Source organism: Haliaeetus albicilla, chromosome 6 (genome assembly GCF_947461875.1).
Source record: "Haliaeetus albicilla chromosome 6, bHalAlb1.1, whole genome shotgun sequence".
Lineage (NCBI taxonomy): Eukaryota > Metazoa > Chordata > Aves > Accipitriformes > Accipitridae > Haliaeetus > Haliaeetus albicilla.
Window position 1 is genome coordinate 31,605,845 of NC_091488.1, and position 22,867 is coordinate 31,628,711.

At 53.2% G+C, this 22,867-nt stretch overlaps 1 protein-coding gene across 1 annotated transcript; it reads right to left on the reverse strand.

Moving 5' to 3' along the window:
• Positions 1-514: 514 nt before the first annotated feature.
• Positions 515-22,558, reverse strand: CD101 (CD101 molecule). The gene is made up of 8 exons (XM_069784732.1): positions 21,886-22,558; positions 20,542-20,958; positions 17,228-17,611; positions 16,062-16,445; positions 14,681-15,085; positions 9,465-9,872; positions 8,224-8,619; positions 515-5,028 (listed from the first exon to the last, which is right to left on the reverse strand). The coding sequence occupies exons 1-8, from the start codon at positions 22,556-22,558 to the stop codon at positions 4,832-4,834; spliced, it is 3,264 nt and encodes a 1,087-aa protein (XP_069640833.1). The 3' UTR covers positions 515-4,831.
• Positions 22,559-22,867: the final 309 nt, after the last annotated feature.

The following is a 22,867-nucleotide window of genomic DNA, read 5'->3' on the forward strand; positions in this document are numbered from 1 at the left end:
TGGGGTTTGCGGTTTTTCTTTTAAATGCCCAAGCAGGTAGGGGACTATTAATCTTATCAGTCCCACAACCAGCCTCTTTGCTGGTGAGTGCAGCTGGCTGAAAGGACGCTGAACTGGTCCCTCCTGCTTGCTGCGGTAGCAAAGTGAGCCAGATACCACATTACCTCTCACACATCCTTCCCACCTTGAGCCCCATGGTTTGTACTGCTTCTGCCTTGGAAAGCATCGCTCTAGGCCAAGGACTGCTTCTTCCTGCCCTTTGCAACAGCACTGTAATCCCATAATATCTGCTGGAAGAAAAGAGGGAGGAGGCAGAGGATTGGAGGAGAAGGACCAAAAAAACAGCAGTAGGCAGATATGATGCAGCAGTTTCTTGGTGTTAAGGAAGGTTTAGAGTCCTAGGAGAGGTTCTGCTTTGTCTTAGGTGCCAAAGCCCAAGGCCGAAGGACACGCAAAACAAGCAGGGGCTGTGGGAACCAGCTGGAATGCAAAATAGCACCACGTGAGACCAAAGCACATGTCAAAACTGCATCTTTTATTTCCAGTTTTTAAATATTGTATCACAGGAAGAAAACTGAATGTCAAATTTCAAAACCAACTTAATAGGGAGGAATGAAGAGATGCTGCTTGAGAGGGGACATCCCAGGAGAAATCCAAGTCATTTGTTTGGAAGCATTTCTTGAAAGTTTGGCAACCTTACTCAACAACCTTGCCCTGGCAGTACAGGACAGCACGCTGCTGCTGTGCCCTCTGCTCCCAGGCAGCGGGGCAGGCCAGGAAACCCTGAGCCATCGGCTGCCAGAGGATGCAAAGTACCTCCTTGCTTGCAAGCCACTTCCCACCGCTCCTCCACAGCAACTAACGCATCACCCACCCTCCCACCTCGCAGGATAGAGGAGCCTTGCAGCAAAAGGTCCTCAGTACACCCATCTTCAGGTGAGAGAGTCACTGGTGTGATCCTTTGTCCCACTGTGTGTTGGGCGAGCTGCCCCAGCGGTCACTGAGCACTGGCTTTGCTCCTGCCCAGAGGCAGGTGCCATAAAAGCTTTCCAGGAAGGCAACACAACACGGGGGTTATATTCCCACCCGTCCTGTCCTCGCATCATCCATCTTCTGAACAGTGAGGGTCTGCCAAGCTGCAAGGTTGTGCCGGCTTGCCTGGGAGGCAGCGCTGCTCTCCCCTCGCCTTATAGTTTCCATACCTTCCTATAGAAACACAAGAGCACAACACAGCTCTCGTGTTTCTATAGCCCCATTCAACCGCTTCCCAGTGGATTAATTCTTCTTGGAGGCAGCTCTGCATTGCCCTGTAGCCCCTTCAAACTGCTTTAAAACCTATGACAGGACCCTGGACCTTCCCACCGCATGGTGCCCTCACCCAGGACATTCCCTGGGCAAGGGTGTATCTGGGGGACGGGGTGCAACAGGGGCACTGCTGTGCTGCAGGGTCTGCGCTATTGCACTGTTTTCCCCCACAGGGCTGTAACAGCTAAATATATATTTTATCAGCTGTTCTAATTTACATCAGAGGCTGGACTTGGAAAAAAAGGTGGCAACAGGGGTGGGTGAAGGTGGCCAAGAGCCCCAACAGCAAAATCAACACCATCCCCTGACCCACCACACACACACGTCTCTCTCCCTCTCATACATTTACCTCAGCTGAGTGAAATGTTCTCTTTAAAAATAGGACTGGTTTGGAGCTTTTGCTGTGATAAGTTACAACTCTTTCTAAGTTCACTCACAGAAAAAAATACATCTTAAAACATATAGCCGAAAGGTTTGGCAGTGACCCACCAAAGCCAGAAAAAAAATAAAGAGGAAAAACCCCCGCCACTGCAAAACCACACATTTTTCTTGCAGACCCTTTTATCAAGGCCCTAGGCATGCTTTGCAAACTTATATTAAAACCTCTAAACCTGTGTGAATAGAAAGCTGCTACTTCCATAGGCCTCTGGTTAACTGAGCGAAAAGGGGACAGAAGAAGAAAGCACGCTGTTGATGGGGAGACCTCCCTCTCTCTGCCCACTTTCTTCCCCCAGTCCACCAGACACAAAAATCTCGTGTTGCAGTAGAGTCTGCAGTTTTTTACATGAAGATCAGATAGCAGCAAAGATGCCTCCACAGACTTGCAACGCAGTGCTGAGGTGGCCGAGCAAGGGGCCAGCACGGGCTTGGGGGATGCACCAAACCCAACCAGGTCACTCACAGAGCCTGCACAGCTTACGGAGACTGACCCGCACACATGACTGTGGCAGCAGGGTAGGGGCTGTCCCACGCCACCACCCCAGCAGTCTGCTAATGAGTAGCAATCTAAATAAGTTTGATTTTTGAGCAGAAGGCTGGTCTTGATGAGGTTCATCCTAAGACACGTAAAGAATGGGCTGTCAGGCCATCTGTTAGTGGTTTGCTGTGGTAACACCTGAGGAGTGCGAGAAACCAAGTGACAAGAAAAGGGCAAAATTATTTTTAAAAAGAAGGGGAAACTGAACACCTGCATCTTCTTAACTGCAATACTCAAGGAGATGCAGGGACATAGTAATTACAAGCACCTAGAAGAATGCAAGAAAAAAAGAAAATAAACTTTTTTTTGGTTTGTTCTGAACAAAAACAGAGCATGTCAGACCTACCTAATCTTCCCTGCAAGAAGTAGTCCTATGGGAAGCTAAGGAAACAATCCAAACAAAAACACAGGAGGACAGCACAAAATTGGTAGATAAACTACATGCAGAGATCAATTGTTACTAGTTTATGGTCAAAAATGGTTCCTTCTTTCCTTTCTCACGCCCTAACACACCGACATCTCCTTTCTGTGTCCCCTAATTACGAGCTGGATGCTAGGCAGCCAGTGTATGGCTGGCTCAGGGCTGACTGTCAGGCAACTCCCACTGCAGCCTTCCCTTGGTGGGACAGCTCGCCTGCCTCCTCTCCTTCATCCGGCTACCACTCTCCACGAAACATGTAGGAGTTTAATGTCCTGGGAGCATCTGCTTCTCTGTCAAAACAGACTGAAACTGGTCCATGAATTAAACCATTACCAAGACAGGACTAAGACAAACAGACAGCAGGATCTTTTGCAAACTGGTGCAGAAAGCTGTTCAACAGGCCCATGCAAACAGTGCTTCAGTTAGATAGGAAAAGTCAACAGCCTGAACACACAGTGGAGAAACAACTTGCTAGACAGTGAATCTGCAGGAGAGGAGCCTGCCAACTGCGAGCCAAGCGCAAACAGTGCCACATTGTCACACGCACACAGAAAATCAAACATCCTACTGGGATGTGTAAACGGGACATAACCCACAAAGCGGGGAGGAAACCTCTGCAGAGAGCCCCACATGCAGCTCTGAGCACTCATGCCACAGGAGAGACAGCTGGGGTCAGGGCAACAAAGAGAAAAGCTGCACGAGGTCCGGGAAACATAACCCACAGGGAAAGGCTGAGCAAACTGGAGCCAGCCAGTGCAGACAGAGGAGGCTGAGCAGGGAAACAAGAGCAGTAGTCTTCAAAATTATGCAAAAAGTGTTTTTTCAAGGAGAAAGGGAAGGAAGCACCTCCTAGTTCCTCGGGATACAGGGCAGGCAGCTTTTCTAATTGTAAGGAAAGTGAAGGACTTGAACAGTTCATCTAGAGGGGCTGTGGTGTCTCCAACCCTCCCCCCAGTCAAAGGAAGCAAGTTCATAAATGTCTGCCATGATTTCCACACAGCTGCTTTTATCCGAGGACACCGCTTTGATCGTCACCCTGACACCTGACCTTACAACTTGCTGGGACCACATCCCACTTTGCACAATTAGGGCTTGAATATCCCTTGACTTACAGGGATGGGATCGAAATCTCCTTTCCTCTAATGCATCAGCCAGCCAGCCTTCAGGTAGCAGAGCTCCTCAGCCTTGAAACGGTGAGCCTGAGCTGGATTCCAGAGCATAGAGGAGCTGCCCTGCAAGCGCACGCATGGCTTTTTTATTACATGGTACAATCGGGAGGTGTCTAATACCAGGTCCTAGCCATGCAGCTTCGGCATGAGGGGCTGGATGCCGTCTTCTACAGCAGTCCCAGCAAAGGAAGGAGCTGGAAAGTCTTTGTACACTCATCTCCAAGATGGCTTGGTGTCTGCTTCTTCCTTCTGGGCTCCAAGACTCTGTGCAAGTCCCTTACTGGGTCAACAGGATTCAGTTTTTGTGGACGGCTATGGTACCCCTGCTGTGGACCTTCTTCAGCCCCAGCCAGCCTTGCTCAGTCCTCATGTTCCTGTGACAGGTTTTGTGATCCTTTTCCTTTCAGAGAAGATGCATTTTGGGCACAGGTGCTCCCAGAATGAGGGGACAGCAGTGTCTGAGAGCTTGTCCAGCAAAGGGTGGACAAAGGCAAGTGCAATGCCTTAAATTGGACACCAATACTCTGTTTCCAGCTCTGCCCCTTTTTTTTGGCCTGCACACCACACAGATTTTTTTCAAGTCACCTAAAATGAGTAGCAATTTGATACCTTTGTGTCGCAGTGCAAAGAGAGCTGGTTTTTTCCCCTTATACCTGTAGAGAGTAACACCACTTCCATCCACAGTGGAAGACACATACTACTGCAAGGACCTCAAATATACCACAATGACCAGAGTGTGAAATAGGTGGGCACCTAACATAAAAGACAGGAACACCTGTAATGAAAAAACTATTTGCTTAGTAATTCAAAGCCACTTCATTCCACTGCAAGTAAACACGCAATTTTAAGGATTCATTGCAAGAGCTACTACAAAACAATAAAAAGCACCTTTCCAAGTACTCAGTCCTCCTCAGGTGTCCAGCTCTACTCCTTCAAGTTACATCTGCCATTATAGACCAGCTAAGTTTTCTTAACGCCTCCAGCTCCCTGCAGTTCCATCAGCTGGTCTCCTGTGACGTTGCCCTTCTTGCTTTTTCTGAATTTGAAGTACAAGCAGAAGACAACAAGGGCCAGGAGAAGGATCAGAACCAGCGGTAAGTAGAGGATGAAGTTCAGCAGCGGTGGGGATGAGCAGATCCTAGACAAAACAGTTGACTCTGGAGTAAAAGAAAAAAAATGAGAAAAAAAAAAAAGTGAGGCCCCAAGCTAGTTTGAGTTTCTCTCTCCTACTGTTTCTACAGGTTATCTTTTTACCACTTTTCTCTCGATCTTCAACAGTTACCATGAATTTTTAAGAATTCATACAGGCTACCTGAGGAGAAGGGGAAACCAGGTAATTTGCCTCAATTTCTTGGTTTTGGAGGTCAGATAGGGCCCCAAGTCGTTCAGCTGAAACATCCCAACAGAAACAGCATGGCTCTTCAGCTAACCCATTCCGGACTGGGCTCAGTAAGGAAAAACCACATACCCTTCACCCCCTGGGTCCCTGCCCAATGCCAGTGACAGTGAGGTGAGGTGGAGGTCTGCCAGAGGCTGCACCACTGACAAGGAGGGACAAGAGGAAAGCAAAGGAAACCAGATCAAGGAGGTCCCTGTCTTCCCCAGATGCCTGCCCCTCCTTGCTTCTGCAGCTCTGCTATCAAATTTCAGCCATGCTCAGCTGCAGGCAGCTGTGAGCCCCATCCCTGGCAGCTCTGGCAGAATAGCTCCCGAGTTGAGGTGGGGGCTGCCTGTACTGCTGGTGTACCCTCTGGGTACTTCACAAAACCATGTTTGATAAGTCCCATGCTAGCTGAAAAGCTCTCATTTGCAGCCTCTCCATTTTTGTCCTGGGCTCCTTACAGCCACCCATTAATCCTGGCCATCAAAATCTCCTCATTGACATGTAGCTTCAACACCACAGACTGACCTCAGATGCACCTGGCCTACCATGAAGGGTCATGCCAACTCCTTTGGGTCTGTTTTATCCACCTTAAAGTGGTGTTCCTCAATTCTCCTCTTTACCGAAGACCCACGTGCAGATGTTTTACGCTTGCTCTGCAGAGCCATGCTGAGCATGCAGGTCTGCTGATTTGAAGCTGTCCGTGGGGAACCCACACAGCCTGGTGGGTAAGGGTTGAACCAACCTGGGGGCTACTCCTGGCTGTGAAACTAGCTTTCACCTCTCTACCTCTGAAGCTCTGCACCCCATCTGCATAGGTAGAAGCAACATTTACTCTCCCATTGGAAGACAGGGAGAAGTCTCCACTACATGAATGCCTCTATAGTACTAGGGAGGTATCCTAAAAGGCAGCATCAGCGATTAGAGCTCAAGTTACTCCTGGTTATGGGAACACTCGCACATGGCTGTGTCATTACCCCTTGGAAAACTCCAAAACGTTGAAATTCGTGAGCCAGAGAGGCATTCTGAGATACCTGCGTCATTACAGAAACATACAAGCACAAAAAAAACCCACCCAAACCCAAAACCACCCAGATAATCTCTTAGATTTTGTGAAAACCATGAAAACCACTTGGCAAAAACACTTATACAAAAATTGAAGGACAATTTTCTAGCAGTTACTGAGCAATTCTAGTAATGGTTACTCCACCAGTAATGGGTAGCAAGAGACAGGGGGAGCTGATGAAGGAGAATTCTGAGTGCTAGAGGGAGCCATGATGGACAACAGCAGGAGCATAACAGCAGGGGAATGAAGCACTGTCAGTGCCTCCCTGTGCAATTAAATCCAGATTAGCTCTGCTGTAGGTGCAAAGTCATGCAAGCAGGCTCCATGCTTGCCTGTGACAGCAGCAGGCACAAGGGAGGGCTCTACAGTGTGCCCTGAGCTCTTCTCCATCGGTCAGCATTGGTAATTCCTGCAGAAGCTATAACTGCACATTGGCACCCAGGCTGGCTTCGGGCACGGCAACTCCAGGGCTGAAGGCATGAGAAGAACTGCAGGATCCTCTTGGCTAAGTGCAACATGAACGATTTCACAGTTCATATTTTTAACTCCACATGGATCATCCAAGCCTCCTATTTCCCCAAAGAGACAAGAAGAGAGCATTTTTTTCCTGCTTGTTACCTCACTAAACACACTGTGTGTGCCTGACTGAAACCCTTGCTTTTATTTAAAATTCTGTATGCAGAATTGTGTTGGTTTTGGCTAGGATAGAGTTAATTCTCTTCATAGCAGCTAGTATGGGGCTATGTTTTGGATTTGTGTTGAAAACAGCGTTGATAATGCCAAGATGTTTTTGTTACTGCTGAGCCGTGCTTACCCAGAGCCAAGGCCTTCTCTGCCTCTCCCCCCACCCCACCAGCGAGGAGGCTGGGGGGGGCACAAGGAGTTGGGAGGGGACACAGCCAGGACAGCTGACCCCGACTGACCAAAGGGACATTCCAGACCATGTGACATCATGCTCATCATATAAAGCTGGGGGAAGAAGGAAGGGGGGGACATTCGGACTTATGACGGTTTGTCTTCCCAAGTCACCGTTACGCGTGATGGAGCCCTGCTTTCCTGGAGATGGCTGAACACCTGCCTGCCCATGGGACGTGCTGAATGAATTCCTTCTTTTGCTTTGCTTGTGTGCGCGGCTTTTGCTTTACCTATTAAACTGACTTTATCTCAGACCACAAGTTTTCTGAGTTTTACCCCCCTGATTCTCTCCCCCATTCCACTGGGAGAGAGGTGAGTGAGCGGCTGCATGGGGCTTAGTTGCCGGCTGGGGTTAAACCACAAGAATCCAGCTCTATCTTTGCACCCAGCATGCACCCCAACTCCCCCCAAGAGGACAGAGGCTGTTTTTTAGAGACCTTGCTGGAGACAGACTTGCCAGAAAAATCACACCAAGAATTTTTTCCCCAAAACAGTTAGCATTCTGGCCCCAATGGCATGACCGAGAGCAGAGGTTTCTGCCCATGGTCCCACAGAGACCCCACAAGCCACAAAGCACTGCAGACACAAGTGCAGTCGGTGGTACCCTCTGGGCCACATGTCTCACAGTCAGAGCTCTTGGTATCTCATCTGACCACCACCCCTGGCATTTACAATGCCAAGCACCCGGTTTCAGCCACTGGCAGATCAAGGGGACTGGGAACAGGATCTCATTGCCTCCCCCCGCCAGGTCCATAGCATGTGTCCCTCGAAGGGCTCTCCTCCCTCCCATGGCTCCCAACACAGCTCTGGTGATCTCCCCTGCACTGACCCCTTCTGCAATCCCTTAGCAAGTCCTCCCGGCCTCTCTGCATTCTTGCCATTGCAGCCAGCATTGCCAGCAGAGAGCTGCCGTTATCCTCCCCCCCATCCCAGTATGGCTAAGGGGGAACTGGTGTGGGGTGAGCTGCCCCTCGCACCCAGCGGCATTACCTGGCGGGGTGGTAGTGAGCCGGGTGTACCCTGAGCGCGCCAAGGCTTGCAGAGCCCACTCCGTCCCCTTGCTCTGCTGCTGCCACTCCTGCACCTGGCAGTGATAGACCCCTGCATCGCTCTCCTCCACGCTGCGCAGCGTCAGGCTGAAGTCGCCAGTGGTGGGGCGGCGGAGGTGCAGCCTCCTCGCCAGGCTCTCCATGGGGTACTCGATGGCACCGTCATGGCGGAGGGTGAGCAGGGGCCTGACGTGTCTGCTTTCCTCTCCCCGAAACCAGGTGGCCGAGAGGTGGGTGGTGGGCAGGTGGGCACCTTGCAGCAGGCAGTGCAGCGTCACCTCCTCACCCTCCCTCGCTGAGACGCTGTGGTTGGTTTTCTCCAGCTGCAGTTCACGCCCTGGGGGGTAGGATGCAAGCAGAAAGACACGTTGCAGCATTGCACTGCCATAGAAATGCTCCTGCCTGTGCCCACAGGCTGACAGAAATCTTCTGGAGCAAAGTGGGGGGGATTGAGATAGGCTCTTGCAAGAGCCTCTGCAGGACACCCACAGGACCCTATGCTCTGGGGTGGTCCTTCCTTCCCATCATCTCTGCCCCTTGTTCACAACCCTCTGCTGTAGTACTTCCCACCCCCTCCAAGCAAGTGATAAGGCATCCTTTGGACCAAAAGCTATTTAGGAAGCTGGAATTCTCTGATCCACTTTATTTAGGGCTGCAACCCATAAGCCAAGTGAGGCTGAGAGAGGGAAGAACTGGGCCAGGGAGACCCACTGTGCACCCCAGCGGTGCAGTGCCCAGGGCGGGAGCAGCTGAGCCTTCAGCCTTGTTCTCAGCAGCAACGTGCTGCAGGGTAAGGAAAAGAGTATTTTGCTTCAGGATGCTCAGGAGTACCACGAAATGGCTTCCTCTCTATTCACAGCACTGTACAACCAACCAAGCGCACCATGTGATGGAGTGAAAAGAAAATGCCACGATTTGCTTTGTTATGAAGCATTAGACATCATCTGCCAGTGGCAAAAATACCAGCTTGGTTGGTTTGGGAGGATGTGGTAAATCCTCCTAATTCCCTATTTCCCTTTGAGAAGCACTGACACCTCCTGCATCCCTAAGTCTCAGATCCAATGCAGGAGCCACTGCTTCTCCTAAGCCCTGCTAGCTTAGGAGAGGTCTGGCAGGGGCCCCATCATAAGTTGATCCGACCTTCTCCAGCAGCACCTATATGAGAGAGAACCACCTGCTTACCTGGGAGCTTGAACTCCAGCATGGTGCTTCCCGATGCTCCCTCTCCGAGTTTGTACCAGCCATCCACCAGCCAGAGCCATTCCTCTACTACACAGTAGTACCTGCCCTGGTCCCCAGGGTTTGCAGAGAGTATCCGCAGCCAGAAAACATTGCTGGACACCCTCTGGCTCAGGAACCGGGATTTTTGTGCAGGAGAGCTGAACTCAGCCCCATATTCCAGTATGCTGCTGTAGTCGGCCCTTAGGATTTGCAGGGGGGGTGCATCTGCCAGAGGAGGAGGTAGGAGGTACCAGGTAATGGCAAACTGAGAATTGTTCTGGGCAAACATGATCCTGCACTCAATGGCTGTGTTGGCACCGCTGACAGTCTCCACAGAGCTTTCTTTCATAGCTACACGAAGCTTGCTTTCTAAATGGAGAAACAAAATAATCATGCTGGCTGCAGCTGCCCATACAGGGATGCTGGCAAGGACAGGAATAAGGCTGGACTGAGAGACCTGCAGAAAAAGGAGGGAGGAAGAGGGTGCTCAAGGGACGAAGACCCATTAGGGGATGCTGGAGCAGGGGGGTGGGGGAAGGAGGGAATGAGAAAATCCACACACCCTTATTTGAACTGTGGTGGGGAATCACTGGGTGCTACTGGGCAGAGGAGCAGCAGAGGAGGCACCTGGGGGACCATGGGATGGAGGCAGCCGCTGTGTTAGAGCTTGGAGGCAAAGCCTCTGTCTGAAGCAAATATGTCCGTCTACCACTGCTTTTATCTGCAGGCTCACACATAAGCGATAGAACCAGCCTGCGGCTTTGGAGACTGTGAACAAGTGTCTTATCTCAGAGAGGCTACAGAGCCTGCATGGGTTTCACTAACAGTCACCATCTCCGGTGTTTGCTGTGGCTATTAATCGGAAACCACATAACACAGTCTTGAACATCCGCTTTGATTATACCTAGCAATTGCTCAATTTAGCACTGAGCAGTTCAGGAGAGGAGAGCCGCAGTGCTGCCTGCAGCTCTGCCCCCCTGCAGGGTACTCAGTTGCTCCCGATGTGCCTGTGCTGCTGCTGGTTTGAGGGGCCCCCTTCCCCCTGCACCTCACCTGCTGCTGGTGCCTTTCCTTCTCCTCCAGCAGTGGAAAGGCTGCAAAGCGGTCTCTTTGAAGGGCCTCCAATGACCGGCATTTGCTCTTGGCCCTCCCCTCCATGCCGAGACACCACCTCTGTCAGACGGGGTCAGCAGTCACGTGAAGGAGTACCCACGGCTATCTACCCGTGGGTAGACAGATATTACTCAGCATGAGACACCATCAGGCTTTTTAGCGACTGCAGACTGAGCTTCCATTCTCAGCATGTTCCTTCCGTACGAGCTGAGCAGCAGGACGCCCTGTGCCGTGGAGGCTGGGCGCAGCCGAGCTCCCTTCGGCTCAACCCCTGGGTGCTGGTTCGGGGACGGGCTGCAGAGGACACACTGAGATGCCCCTGCAGAGCATCCCTGCCCTCGGCCGCAGGCTTAGCAGGGCGCTCTCTCCTCCGCAACGCCTCCCCGAGGGATGCCATGGCAGCAAGTTGTGGAGAGGGCCTATGGAGCAGGAGGCAACTGCAGCTTCTCCCACAGGGGCTGATGGGGAAGAGGGACACCACAAGAGAAAGCCCACGCATTTTCTCTTCCTTCAAGCGTTTCTTCTTGAAAAACTCAAGCAATCCACTTCAGAGGCCATCACTGCCTCTCTTGAGGCCAGTCAATGCAAAATATCCCAACTGATGGCTCTTGACACCCCTGCACATGGGCCTCTGCCCCCATCTCAAATTTGCCAACAAAACCTCTCTGCTCATGTCCACTTATGCTGCTCTTCTCTCTTCAGACCCTGTTGTCCTTCCTCCCCCTTCTCTCTACACTGCAGACAGACACATTGTCACCAAAAGGTTGACAGTTTCCTCCACAGTGGGACTTGCACAAGTCCCAGTATCTGCTTACTGCCTCACCTCAGTGGTGAGGATTTCAGCAGCGACATTCACTGGGAAGTCTGGGAGGTGACCACTCCCAAGGGATCAACAAAGTCCTGTCCGGCATTTCACAGTGCACCTTTGCTGCTCTGAAGAAACAGGTAAGGGCAAGAAGCAGAAGAAACAGGAAAGCAATCACCCTAATTAGGAAGCTGTGCAATTAATCAGATCCACATACAGAGAGATCAAGCAGACTTGAGTGCACTTAGGAAACAGATGCAAGCTGATGTCCTCCAACTTCAGTACTTAAAAGCACACCCAGTCCAGAGCCAGCTCTAAGGAAGCACAAATCTTCAGGGAGGGACACCGTAGATAGTCAAAAGCTGTCTGGAGATGAGATGGTCCTGAGCAACCTGCTCTAGGTGGCCCTGCTTGAGAAGGGGGCTTGGACCAGATGACCTCCAGAGGTCCCTGCCAACCTCAACCATCCTGAGTTTCTGTAACAGGTGAACTGATCACACTGCAAAAAATAAGACACTTGGTTCTTAACTTCAGCTGTTCAGTACAGAGGAGTATCACTCAGCAAGCCTGCTGAAGTTCAGGAGCTTTATTCGGGGACCCAGAAGTGAACTCTGACAAAGGGAAAGAAAAAAATACTCCCACGTATTTCAACTGGAGACTGCTCCCACTTCAAAGGCCACAGGAGAGGAGTAGGCAGGACCAGGGAAAGCGGTGGACATCGGGGACAGCCTTCCCGTGTCAGACACAAGGATGTGCCTTCACCAGCTGCAGCTGCCAAGGAGAGCATACCGGCAGAGCAGCCCTGCCGCTCATCGCAAGCAGTTCTGCCACCTCTCCCAGCAAAAAGGAACTTTAGGAAAGTCAGCTGTGGGGCCATGCTGGACCAAAACGTGCATCTCTCCAGGTGAGCTCCTCCTGGCAGTGCTGCTGTGGTCAGGGGCAGGCAGGTAAACCCCAGGACCTTTCCCCAAACCCAGAGAGGCTGCCAGCACAGGCAGGAGGCCCCTTGCTTGAGTACGGCCCAGCCTGAAAATACTCGAGAGAAGCAAAAGCTACTAGAGCTCAGAGAGGAGCCACTGAAACCACTGCTGTGAGCACTTGATTTTGATGAGAAAAAATTGCTGCTACACTCTCAGAGAAGATCACCCCGAGAGGAAGCAGAGCACTTGCTGCAAAGCCCCTTTTTGTTTCAGCTCCAGGTCTCTTCTCACTACCGCTAAAGACCAATTACCAAAAAGGGCAGAGCAGCTGCCTGCCTTTTCCTTTGGCACAGAAAGACACGGTGCTGTTTTCCCTTTCATTTTCCATTTAATTAACCAAGCCAAGCCTCTCGCTGCCCGTCTCGCTGCGAGCCCTGCCTGCTGACGCTGCGCTTTCTGCCCAGCCTAGGAGCAGCAGAGCACACGGAAGGGCACGGCCGCTGCAGCGACCCGTGCGGGCCAGCCAGAGCGGCTGCTAGTGCAAAGCCCCCCGTGGTTCGCTCCGGAGCTGGGGGAAGCCACTGCGGGCAGCTGCGCTGAGAGGCTGATGGGAGCATCCCTGCTAGGGTTGGGCAGCATTTGCCTGCCAAGGGCACTAATTATGGGACCCCACCAAGAGCCAGATGCTGAACTATGTAAGAAGTCAGAAATGGAAAAGACCTGTCCTCCTTCCCTTCTTGTTATGATCTTTCACGCATGTCCCTCCCGTCTGAAGCTACAGGCCAGATCCACAGCGGCATTTAAACTCCTTAAGCACCGACTGACACTGAGTGGTAAACAAAGTGCTGAAGCAAAAGTCAAGAGCTCCAGTCTCTCTGCGATCTCCAACCATAAGATTTTGTATATGAAGAAACAGGTTGGCAATTTTCATGATCTGCAGCTTTATTTTCTACAGCTTCACCTCATCCCATTGCCGTTAGAGCCGGCTTCCTTTCCAAACTTACTTCTCTACCTTCCCAAATATCCTTCACTGGCTCATGCTGCCTTTCTGAGAAAGACGGCACTAGAGCCAGCAGCCGCCTCCCATTCCACATCATCCCCTCCCAATTCCCACCACCTTTACAGCACCGCAGTATCCAGTAACGGCTGCAATACATTTGGAGCCAAATGTCGTAATATCTCACTGCTACCATCTCCTCTGTGCAGGCGCTCTACGGTTATACCTGTTCGCCTTAATGCCATTTACGCTACTAACGTACTACTACTCATAGACGCTGTCTGTTGTCACCCCTAGCCTCAGTACCACCCTGCAGACCCCTTGCCCCCAGCTGGCTGGAGCTCAGATGTAATACAGAGTACCCCAGCACCCAGCTCTGCAGGGGCGAGGAAAGAGCAGCAGCAGAGCAGGAGAGGGAGCAGCATGGAAACGAGCCCAAACGGGGAAGGAAATGTACCAACTTACTACAGCAAACCCAGCAGTGAAAAACATGGAAAATGCGTGATTTCAGTTCGCTGGGTTGTGATCCCAAAAATCCAAGGATTAGAGGAAGGAGCGCTTAATGCGTGCAAAAAGAGCAAGAACTCTCCTTTGCTGGCAGAACAGACACAAGGGAAAAAAGAATAGCCTGTATTCCCACGCCTGCCTCCACAGGCTCAGAGGTTTTGCCTGGGACAACTGCTTCCATTCCTGCAGCAGCCCCAGCCACGAGCAGGGCAAGCTGACACCGTGCTGCTGCCAGGGGTGGCAGGGAGCAGGCGCACAGTGGGCTGGCTGGGCGGCTGTGGTGTATTTACAACATCTCTCTTCCATAAGAGGACGAGGCTCCCTGGGCGATGCTGTCAGGCACATTGGCAGCACGGACCCTGCCTGCAGAGCTGGCCATAAAAGGGAACCCTGGCCAGGACCCCTGGCTGCGCAGCCCAGCCGTGCCTGGGAGGAGACACCTCCACCCAGGGCCCCCAGCACCTTGCAGCTCAGTGCTGGCTCCCAGCATGGCAGAGAGCCCTGGCCCTTTCTCAATGCACCTCGAATACACTGGGGGAAGCTTGGGGGACACAGACATATCCCAGCACCAGCTTTGGGGGCCTGCCTCTCTCTACTGCCCTCCAGCCCCCCAGAAGCCCACACCATGGGAGGTATCTCACACCCCCAGCATTCAACTGGGCTCCTTGGAGGGGACTACTTCTTCCCAGAAACAAGGCTTAAAACCCTAGTGGCAATGCTGATTCCCATATGCTTGGCATAATCTATGGTCCTGGTTGCCCCTGGTCATGTTTGATAGATTTAAAGTTGCAGAAGGAGACATCTCTGCTGAAGAAGCGCCCGTGGCAATGCTTACCTGGCAGCACCAGCTTTATCCCCACAGCATTGGACCTGGTGGTGGCCGCCGGCCGCCCCAGCGGCAGGGTGTTCTTCCTCCAGACCTCCACCTCACACTGGTACGTCCCCTCGTCGGCAGCCGCGGCACTGCGGATGTGCAGCCTGAAGGAGGTGGCAGCCTTTGTCAGCTGGGCTTTCCCCTGGAAGCGTGGCTGTGCTGCTCCCCAGGCCACAGTGCCGCTGGGAAAGACCCGGACCAGCTCGTGGTAGTGGCCGGTGGGTGGGCTGGGCTGGAAGAGCCACCCCACGGACGCCGGCACCTCCTCGAGGGTGTAGCTGGCGCTCACTTGGCAGACGAGTTCAAAACTCTGCCCATATCTGACAGTGGCAATTCGGCTTGTCAGCGTGGCGTGCAGACCGAGACCTGCTCCGGAGGAGAGAGCTCTTGGCGCCGGGACAGATATCCTGCCCCGTGCCATCTTGCCGCCACCCTTCCCACGTAGGGCCGTCCCTGCTGCCGCAGCCACCACAGCCCCAGGGCAGCCAGCAGTCCTGCCGCTCCTCTGGCCAGCGCTGCTCTCCCCCAAGTAGCACTGTGCTCTTCCAGCCCCACACACAGTCCCTGGCCCTCTCCTACCTCGCCTCTCGCTCTCCCACCCCCAGCCCCCTGGGCAACCCTGAGTACCCTCTCTTCCAGGCTCCCCATCCTGCCCTGCGGCAGGGAGCCAGGGATACTCTGCTGATCCTGCTGCCCGGTTTGCTGCCTCTTTCCACCCTCCACAAAAGCCTAACAACTCCTGTGGCCCGACCAGTGCTCTCAGGCACCGGGCCCAGCAATAAGAAAGGAAAAACACCCTAAATCACAGCCAAAAGCTGCCACTCCATAAAGGCACCCGTTCCAGCAATCAAAAGAAGAAACGGCATTGCACGCCAGGGAGGTTAGCGGCTCTGCGCTCAGACAGGAGGGCAGGAGAAGTGATCAGATGCCAGCACCAGGGGTGTATCTCTGACAAAGGCCACCATACAACTCATCAAGTGCCTTTGTTGAGCTTAACTACTGTAAGTAATTATGCTGCTAGGACAGATATTTCGTATTTCAAGTTAAGGAGACAGACAGACCTGCTGAGCAAGCCACTGCCTTTCAGGTCTCTGGGCATTTTAGCTGTTGTGTCCCACTTGTCTCTCCCAAAACACCTCATGGACGACCCAAGCACCCTGCTAGAAATGAGGAAACTGAAGCACTCCAGGGCCAAGCAATCAGCCCCAGGTCACCCTGCAGCAGTAGCGGAGCTCGGGGCACAGCAGACCTCTGTCCTAACCACATGTGTCCACCCGCTTCTCCAGCCTTGCCTCCAGCATGACCAGCTTGAAAGCCCAGAAATAGGGGTGGCCCAACTCACCCATGGAGCTGACTGTCACTGCTGTCTCCCCCTCCTCCGTCCAGCTCTGGCCTCGGGACCACTCCGTCACTTTGCACCCGTACCGCCCGCTGTCGCCCTCGTCCAACGTGTTGGGAATCACCAGGGTGAAAGCGCCGGAGCTCGCTTTCTCCAGCCGGAGGCTCCCTCGAGTCCCGCTGTCCCGGTAGGCGTCGCCCAGGCTCAGGGTGCCATCCCGCTCCATGGTGGCCACCAGCACCCGGGGACCCGGGTGCTGCGGTGGCAGGTGCCACCACTGCACGGACACAGGGCTGGTCGCTCCTTGCACCTCACAAAGGAGGACCAAGGCGTCTCCTGCCATGACCTGTGGCGTGCTGGTGGACACGGACAGGTGCATGTGGCTCTCTGCAAACAACAGTTACTGGGTAGGAGGGAACGTTTTTGTGCTCCCCAGAGAAAGCCAGAGATACTGTGGCATTAAGTGGAGAGACTAGATAAATCCTGACATTGGAAAAGGAAAGGAATTCCCTGAAATTTTCAACCAGCCTTTTCTTAGAACTTTGGAGAGGGCTTTGGTTTTGTTGTTTTTTTTTTTCTTTTTCTTTAATGTCTTTCCTAGGACATGGATACATAAAGAAATACTTAAGAAATAGAGTCCCAACAGGCAGCTCCTGCTATATCAGAAGAGTCATTGTCTAGCTATGACAAGGAACCCAAGAGTCTCCTACACATCTTTCTTAGACTGGTTTCTCACAAGTCATCCCACCAAAACAGGGAGAGCACCCTGATGGAAATGGCAATGATCCACCCCATTCAGAAGTACCTGTTCTGCTGGGTCATCCTGTGATCCTCAGGAGTAGCAACAGGTATTGCTCATAATTTTCTGTACCAACAACACAGGAGGACCCAACCTCCCCAGAACTCTACCTATTTGCCCAAAACTTCTTGCAAAGAGACTGAGCTAAAGGTTTACACTTTGTTGACAGCTACTGCATCTGTCATGCTAATGTTTGCCAGAGCAAGCGCTTTTCCTATTGTTATCTACTAAAAATCTATGGCACATTTGTGCTCTTGCTGCAAACAGCAGGTATGTTGCCCCTGCCAAGATGAGGCCAGACTTGAAGAGCTCCCTAGTCAAGGATCACTGCAGGCTTTACCCAGAAGAGCAGCTATCAGGATTTACTAACCTATCGGCTTCACGTTGACTTGGATGCCTGACGACAGTTTGGTTTGGATGCTGTGAATGTCTCCAGGAGTCTTCACTTCCGAAACAGAGCAGTGGTACGTACCGTTGTCCTTCAGCCCCACCTCATAGATGGTAAGGACATAAACTGTGCTGCTTTGCTTGAATGCTTGGAGATGCCCCAGCTTGGCTCTCTCCTCATATTCTTCCTGCCAAATCAATATCCCATGGGGTTCAACCCTGGCCACTTCCATGCCATTGAGGAGCCAAAGCACCTGGAAGTGCCTGCTGCTGCTCTTCTGGGCTCCCACCGTGCAATTGAGCTGCAAGGTATCACCTTCAGAAAGGGAGCTTTCAGTGGCAGTGATGTCCATGGAGAGGTCTCTGCCTGTGGGCAACCAAAAACAAACAGGGTGCTGGGTGGCCCTGCCATGCTTCCCTCCTGCCTGGCAGCACCAATGGGCATACAGAGGGAAATAGGAGAGAATTCTCTATCAAAACCTTTTCTTTCATTAGAAGAGTCATCAGGATGGAAAATTTTGCCCATGGGGAGATGGTTGCCAGCTCCAGGCCCTAACCAGCAGTCGCAGGTGGAGGAAGAACCAGAGCCCTGAGGAGCTGACCTCCCTGCTTCAGGAGCAACTAACCCCCCCCCAGAGCAGAGCACCCACCAGGACGGCCTCAGGTCACAGCCACCCCCACCCCACCCCCCCACTCAGCTCAGACATCCAAACTGAGGGCTGCCCTAACCCAGAGGCATAGGCTTTTGCAGGGGGCTGCTCTGTCTCACCTCCTGTTCTGCTTCATGTAACATATATCCCGTAAACCAGAAAGGGGCACAAAGGGGCTTTATCACTCAGTGGTGTTTTTAAATCTGCTGTCTGTGGTGGGAGAAGGTATGTGGAGGACCGGCACTCAAACTGCTTGTCTGAATCTGATGCTGCTGGTCCTGCATGCTGCAGCCCTCACTGGCTGCTGCAGGATGTGGGCAAGAGATGCTCTCCAAGTTGGAGAGATTCTGGGTTAGTTCCTACAGAAAGCAGAAATGTCAAGACTTGTCACATCACGGGGAGGTCGGAGGGAAGCAAGAGGAGGTAGAGGTCTCCTAGTCCCTGTCCTGCCCCCCATACCAACTAGCAGCAGGTGCCAAGCAAAGAGGGTAGCGACAGGGGGAGCACAAAGTCATCTTCCTCTTGGCAGACCCTCTTGGGCAGTCAGCCACACCTGAGGCAAGGACCCTGTCTCTAGGTCCTATGATACGATTTGCCTTCCTCACAGGGCATTCAAAGCCTCTGCCGCTACTGCCCCCTGGGTCCTGGCATCAGCCTGGCTGGAGAGTGGCTGCAGGCAAAGACCCACAGGGTGCCCCGAAACCCTGTGCCGTGACCCCACACAACAGTCGCACAGCCAAAAAACAGGAGGTAGGGCTGAGCCCCGACTCCCTGGGCAGGCAGCCTGGCTCACACCACTCCACCTCCTTGGGTCACTGTGGTGCCCTCCGTGTCTAACAATGAGGGGCAAGACTACATGCTGTAGTTTGGAGGTAAAATGGAGCAGCTCCCAGACTGCCACTGAAAGGGCTCAAATAATTTATTGAAAGAAGAGTACCCTGTGAATTTAAACACTGGTTTATAAACAGCTTGCAAAGAAGAATCCCAGCTGCTGCAGATATGTTTGGCATTCCCAAATATTTGCTGGAGAGTTTATAGAAACCGCTGGAGCAGCTGGCCATGGTCAGAGTGGTCGCTGGCTCCCAGTGCGATGGGGCACGCAGCCCCACAGCCTGGGCTCTCTCACAGGGTGCTAGAGGGAGACCCCAGCCCTGCAGATGTGATGTGATGGAGGGCTCATATGCCTGCCACCGTTCCCCCCAGCAATACCAGCAGCTCCAATACAACCACTACATTATCCTCTTACCATCATCGCCTCCATTCTACCCTTAAGAACTAGCACACTGCAAATATTAAACTCTCACAAAGTTTCTCTATTTCTGAGCAGAAGAAACAGAGTGCTTGGTCCTTACCCATCTGTTTCTTTGGTTTCCTGCTCTGACTCACCACCCTCCCACAAGACACCAGTTCCCCTCACCACCTTGGCTCTGCAGCCTCCTCCATCCGCCCCAAGGCATGGGGGACATGGTACGCCACCTCCCTGGGCGTCTTTTCTGAGAGACTTGCTCCCATTTTCTTGCATACTACTGCCTATGTTAAAGAGCATCAACTAGACACAGCCTTGCCTTGGCTCCTTTGAGGTGAAACTTACTGGTGGGAAAGAGAGATTTTCCCTTCCTCTGGGCACAGCTACCCACACGCAGCAGGAGGAAGAGCAGGGTGAGGGACCACAGCGAGGAACAGGCTTGCTGCAGGAGGGATGGCAGGCAGGGTGCTCAGAGGAGTGGTAGCAAACACACAGTGCTGTAACCATCCCAGGGCAGTGGGGAGAGAGGGATTTTCGCACCAGCCCTGGGTGAGGCAATGCAGAGCTTACAGATGCCAGAAGCCATGGGAAGCTGCTGGGCAGAGGGAACAGGAGGTGCCTGGCAGGGACAAAGTGGAGCAGGGGTGGATGGGCAGCACTAGCAAGAGGCTGTTTTTCAAACTTTCCTATTTTAATCCATCTCATATATGGTAGCAGGTCTAAGTCTCCTCTTTCTAAATACCTAATAGTACATTTTGCTAGACTTCAAGGCACAGTCTGACCCACAGTCCCATTACCACCATATACAAACTACCAGGAGGAGACACAGGGATGGCCTAAAAAACAGCAACAACAGTTCCTCTGGAGGCCAGCAGGCTTGCGACAGCATGGACAGAGAAGCCACCTCCAGCAGACACCAGAGCTGTGCAGCAGACGCAGCACATCCCTGTGTCCCTCAGTGCCTGTGGCCAAGGCACCGCGATGGGCAGCTGACTTACGCACTTCGGTTTCTGAGCCTGCGAGACCCTCGAGGCAATCTAACAATGCGTTTTCCGCATACTGGAGCTTAACGCTGCCAAGGAGCCAGCCTGCTGCGGGCACACGCTGCTCTCTCTGCTAACACCTGGCATGGTCCCATGAGGTTACACGATCGCTGCCCGCATTGGAGATTCGGCTGCACGAACCTCCAAAGCAAGAAATAAGTACCAACAGCTCCCGAACCAAGGGCTGCCGTGGGCCCGAGCCTGCCTGCCTCCCTCAGTGCCCAACCGAGGCGGCCAGACCCACCAGCAGGTCCCTGGGCTGCGGTGGAGGCAGGCAAAGGCCACTGAAGGCTGCTGCTATAGAGTCTCGAATGCACGAAAGAGTTGGAGCCAACATGTGAGTCTGCAAGGGCCTTACCCTGGCTCATGACCGCCAGTGACGTCCTCCCTGTTTGCTTGCGGGAGATGTCCTTCCATGTCTCATCAGGATCCTCAATCCACTCGGCTGCCTCGCAGTACAGCTGCCCCCGGTCGGACAGCTCCACGCCCCCAATGGAGAGCTTGTAGGTGGTGTTCCCAACCTTGTTCAGCCGCACATCCCCCGCCAGAAACCTCTGCACGTAAGAGGGCCCTGGCCTCAAGACGAAGTCCTTGGAGAGGGTGAGGACCTCCTCGGCGCGGCGGTCTCCTGCTTCCTGAAGATGGTACCAGCCAACAGAGAGATGCGTGTGCTGGGCAGTGGACTTGGACACCTTGCAGGTGAGCTCCACCGCATCCCCTTCAGTGTGGGTGAGGACCTGGGGGGCCATGGAAGCCGAGAGGGTGTCTGCAATCACTGAGCACAGGGGAGAAACACGGAGAGCAGCTGGTTATAGGAAAAATCATCTTTTGGCCTCAATGGGCAACCTGCCAGCCACTACAAAACCGCGGCCAGCCCTATAGTATCCGACAGCACAGGAGAAATATCTTTTGTAGCTGATTGACAAGGCTTCCATCAGCCTATGCCAAGGTGTGAAGTGGTTAAAACCTCAGCAGGGAAGAAAGCACAGTGAATCTCTCTGCAGTACCCTCTTCAGTCAAACTACGGGTAGTATTAATTAGGCAACCCCAAAGAGATTAACATCCAGCACCTCACAATCCCAAGTGCAGGCTGGTACAACACCAGGATAAAGGAGGGAAAGGGTGAATACCAAGTGGAAGTACCATACCACTACGTAGACTTGGTGAGCTCACAGCAGGGCCTTTCCCTTTGCCTCTCCACCCCACTGCCTTTCCTCTCCCAGTACTCTGCAGGGGCTGCTACCTCCCTCCGTCTGTGGGTATCCCACTTGGGTCAAGTCCCACACCCTGACCTAAGAGGACACCAACAGCTAACGCACAGAGCCTGAAAACTCCTGCCCTCCTAAGTGCTTAGCTGTGAAATGCTATGGCGGCGTCAGGAGCTGAAGTTAAAGCTGGGCCATGGGACAGCAGAGGCTTCCTCTCCCTTCCCTTGCCCTGGCTAGAAGGCAACATCCAGAGCAACCTGCAAGGGGACATGTGGGCAACCCTACCTTGGCCACCCAGGGGTAGGATAGCAATCCCACACTGGGGAGAAGAGGAGGAAAATTTGTGCCCACCAGTCCTATTAATCACCCCTTTCCCCAGCTGCCCCTCTGGCAGGGACCCAGAGACGAGCACTCCTCCCCACTGCAAAGGTGAGGGCAGTGGAAGCCTGTCTGCACCCCTGCCTGGCAGGGAGCAGGGCTCTTTCAGGACCCACCTGAGAGGTTCGTCTTGGCGCTGTAACTCCCAAAGTACCTCTCATCGGTGTTGGGCGTGTGGCACTCGTACTCCCCGGCGTCCCGGTCCTGCAGCTCGGTGATGTGCAGCAGGACAGCGTCCCCCTGCACCCGCTCCACGTAGATCCCCCGGCTGCGCACACGCTGGGTGTAGATGGCGTAGGGGAAGGAGGGGTCGACGGTGCTGACGATCTGCACCTCCCGCTCAGGGGCCGAGGGCAGGTAGATGGACCACTGGAAGTTCTGCTCCGCCGGGCCCTGGTAGCCGCTCACCTTGCACCACAGCGTGATGTGGGACCCCCTCACGCGGTAGAGGGGACCCTTCTGAACAGTCACCACCCGTTGGCCAGTGCTCAAACCTGCCGGCAAACAGTCGGCACACACGGTGTTTGCAGGGGTATATGCTACCCGAGGGCTGCACACCCAAAACGGCAGTGGGTCTGGGCATGTACGCGACCACAATGTAATACTGGAAAGAATTGCTGTGCAGTCTCGTTCTTTGAAGCATGAAGTCCAAGGGACATTGCACCCCTTGCAATTGTAAGAACAAGTCCTGTAACAATAAACCTCCAAACTTTCTTGTCTCCTAGCACACTGGGGATCACGCAACAGAGACCTCAGCATCATGGCCAGGGGCCTGTCAAGCCTGTTCATGGCTGGAGAGCATCTCTCAGCCAGCTGTTCAGAGGAAGCAGTAACCAGGCTGAGGTCACTGGAGGAAGCTTTTGGTGTGTTAAAATTAAGAGGGCCAAGCACTGCAGTCCTGCACAAGCTGGGGGGAAAAGGGAGCAGGTGCCTGAGCCAACCACTGCCAGAGAAGGCGATACAACACAGAAGCCAAGGGACATGGGGCAGCAGAAGGAACCGGCAGGCGGGGTGCTGCAGAGGTGCTCCATGAACAGAAACTGGGGAGGGAGTGGGAGAGGGGGCCAACAAGAGCTCCTCCAAAGGCATGGAGCACCA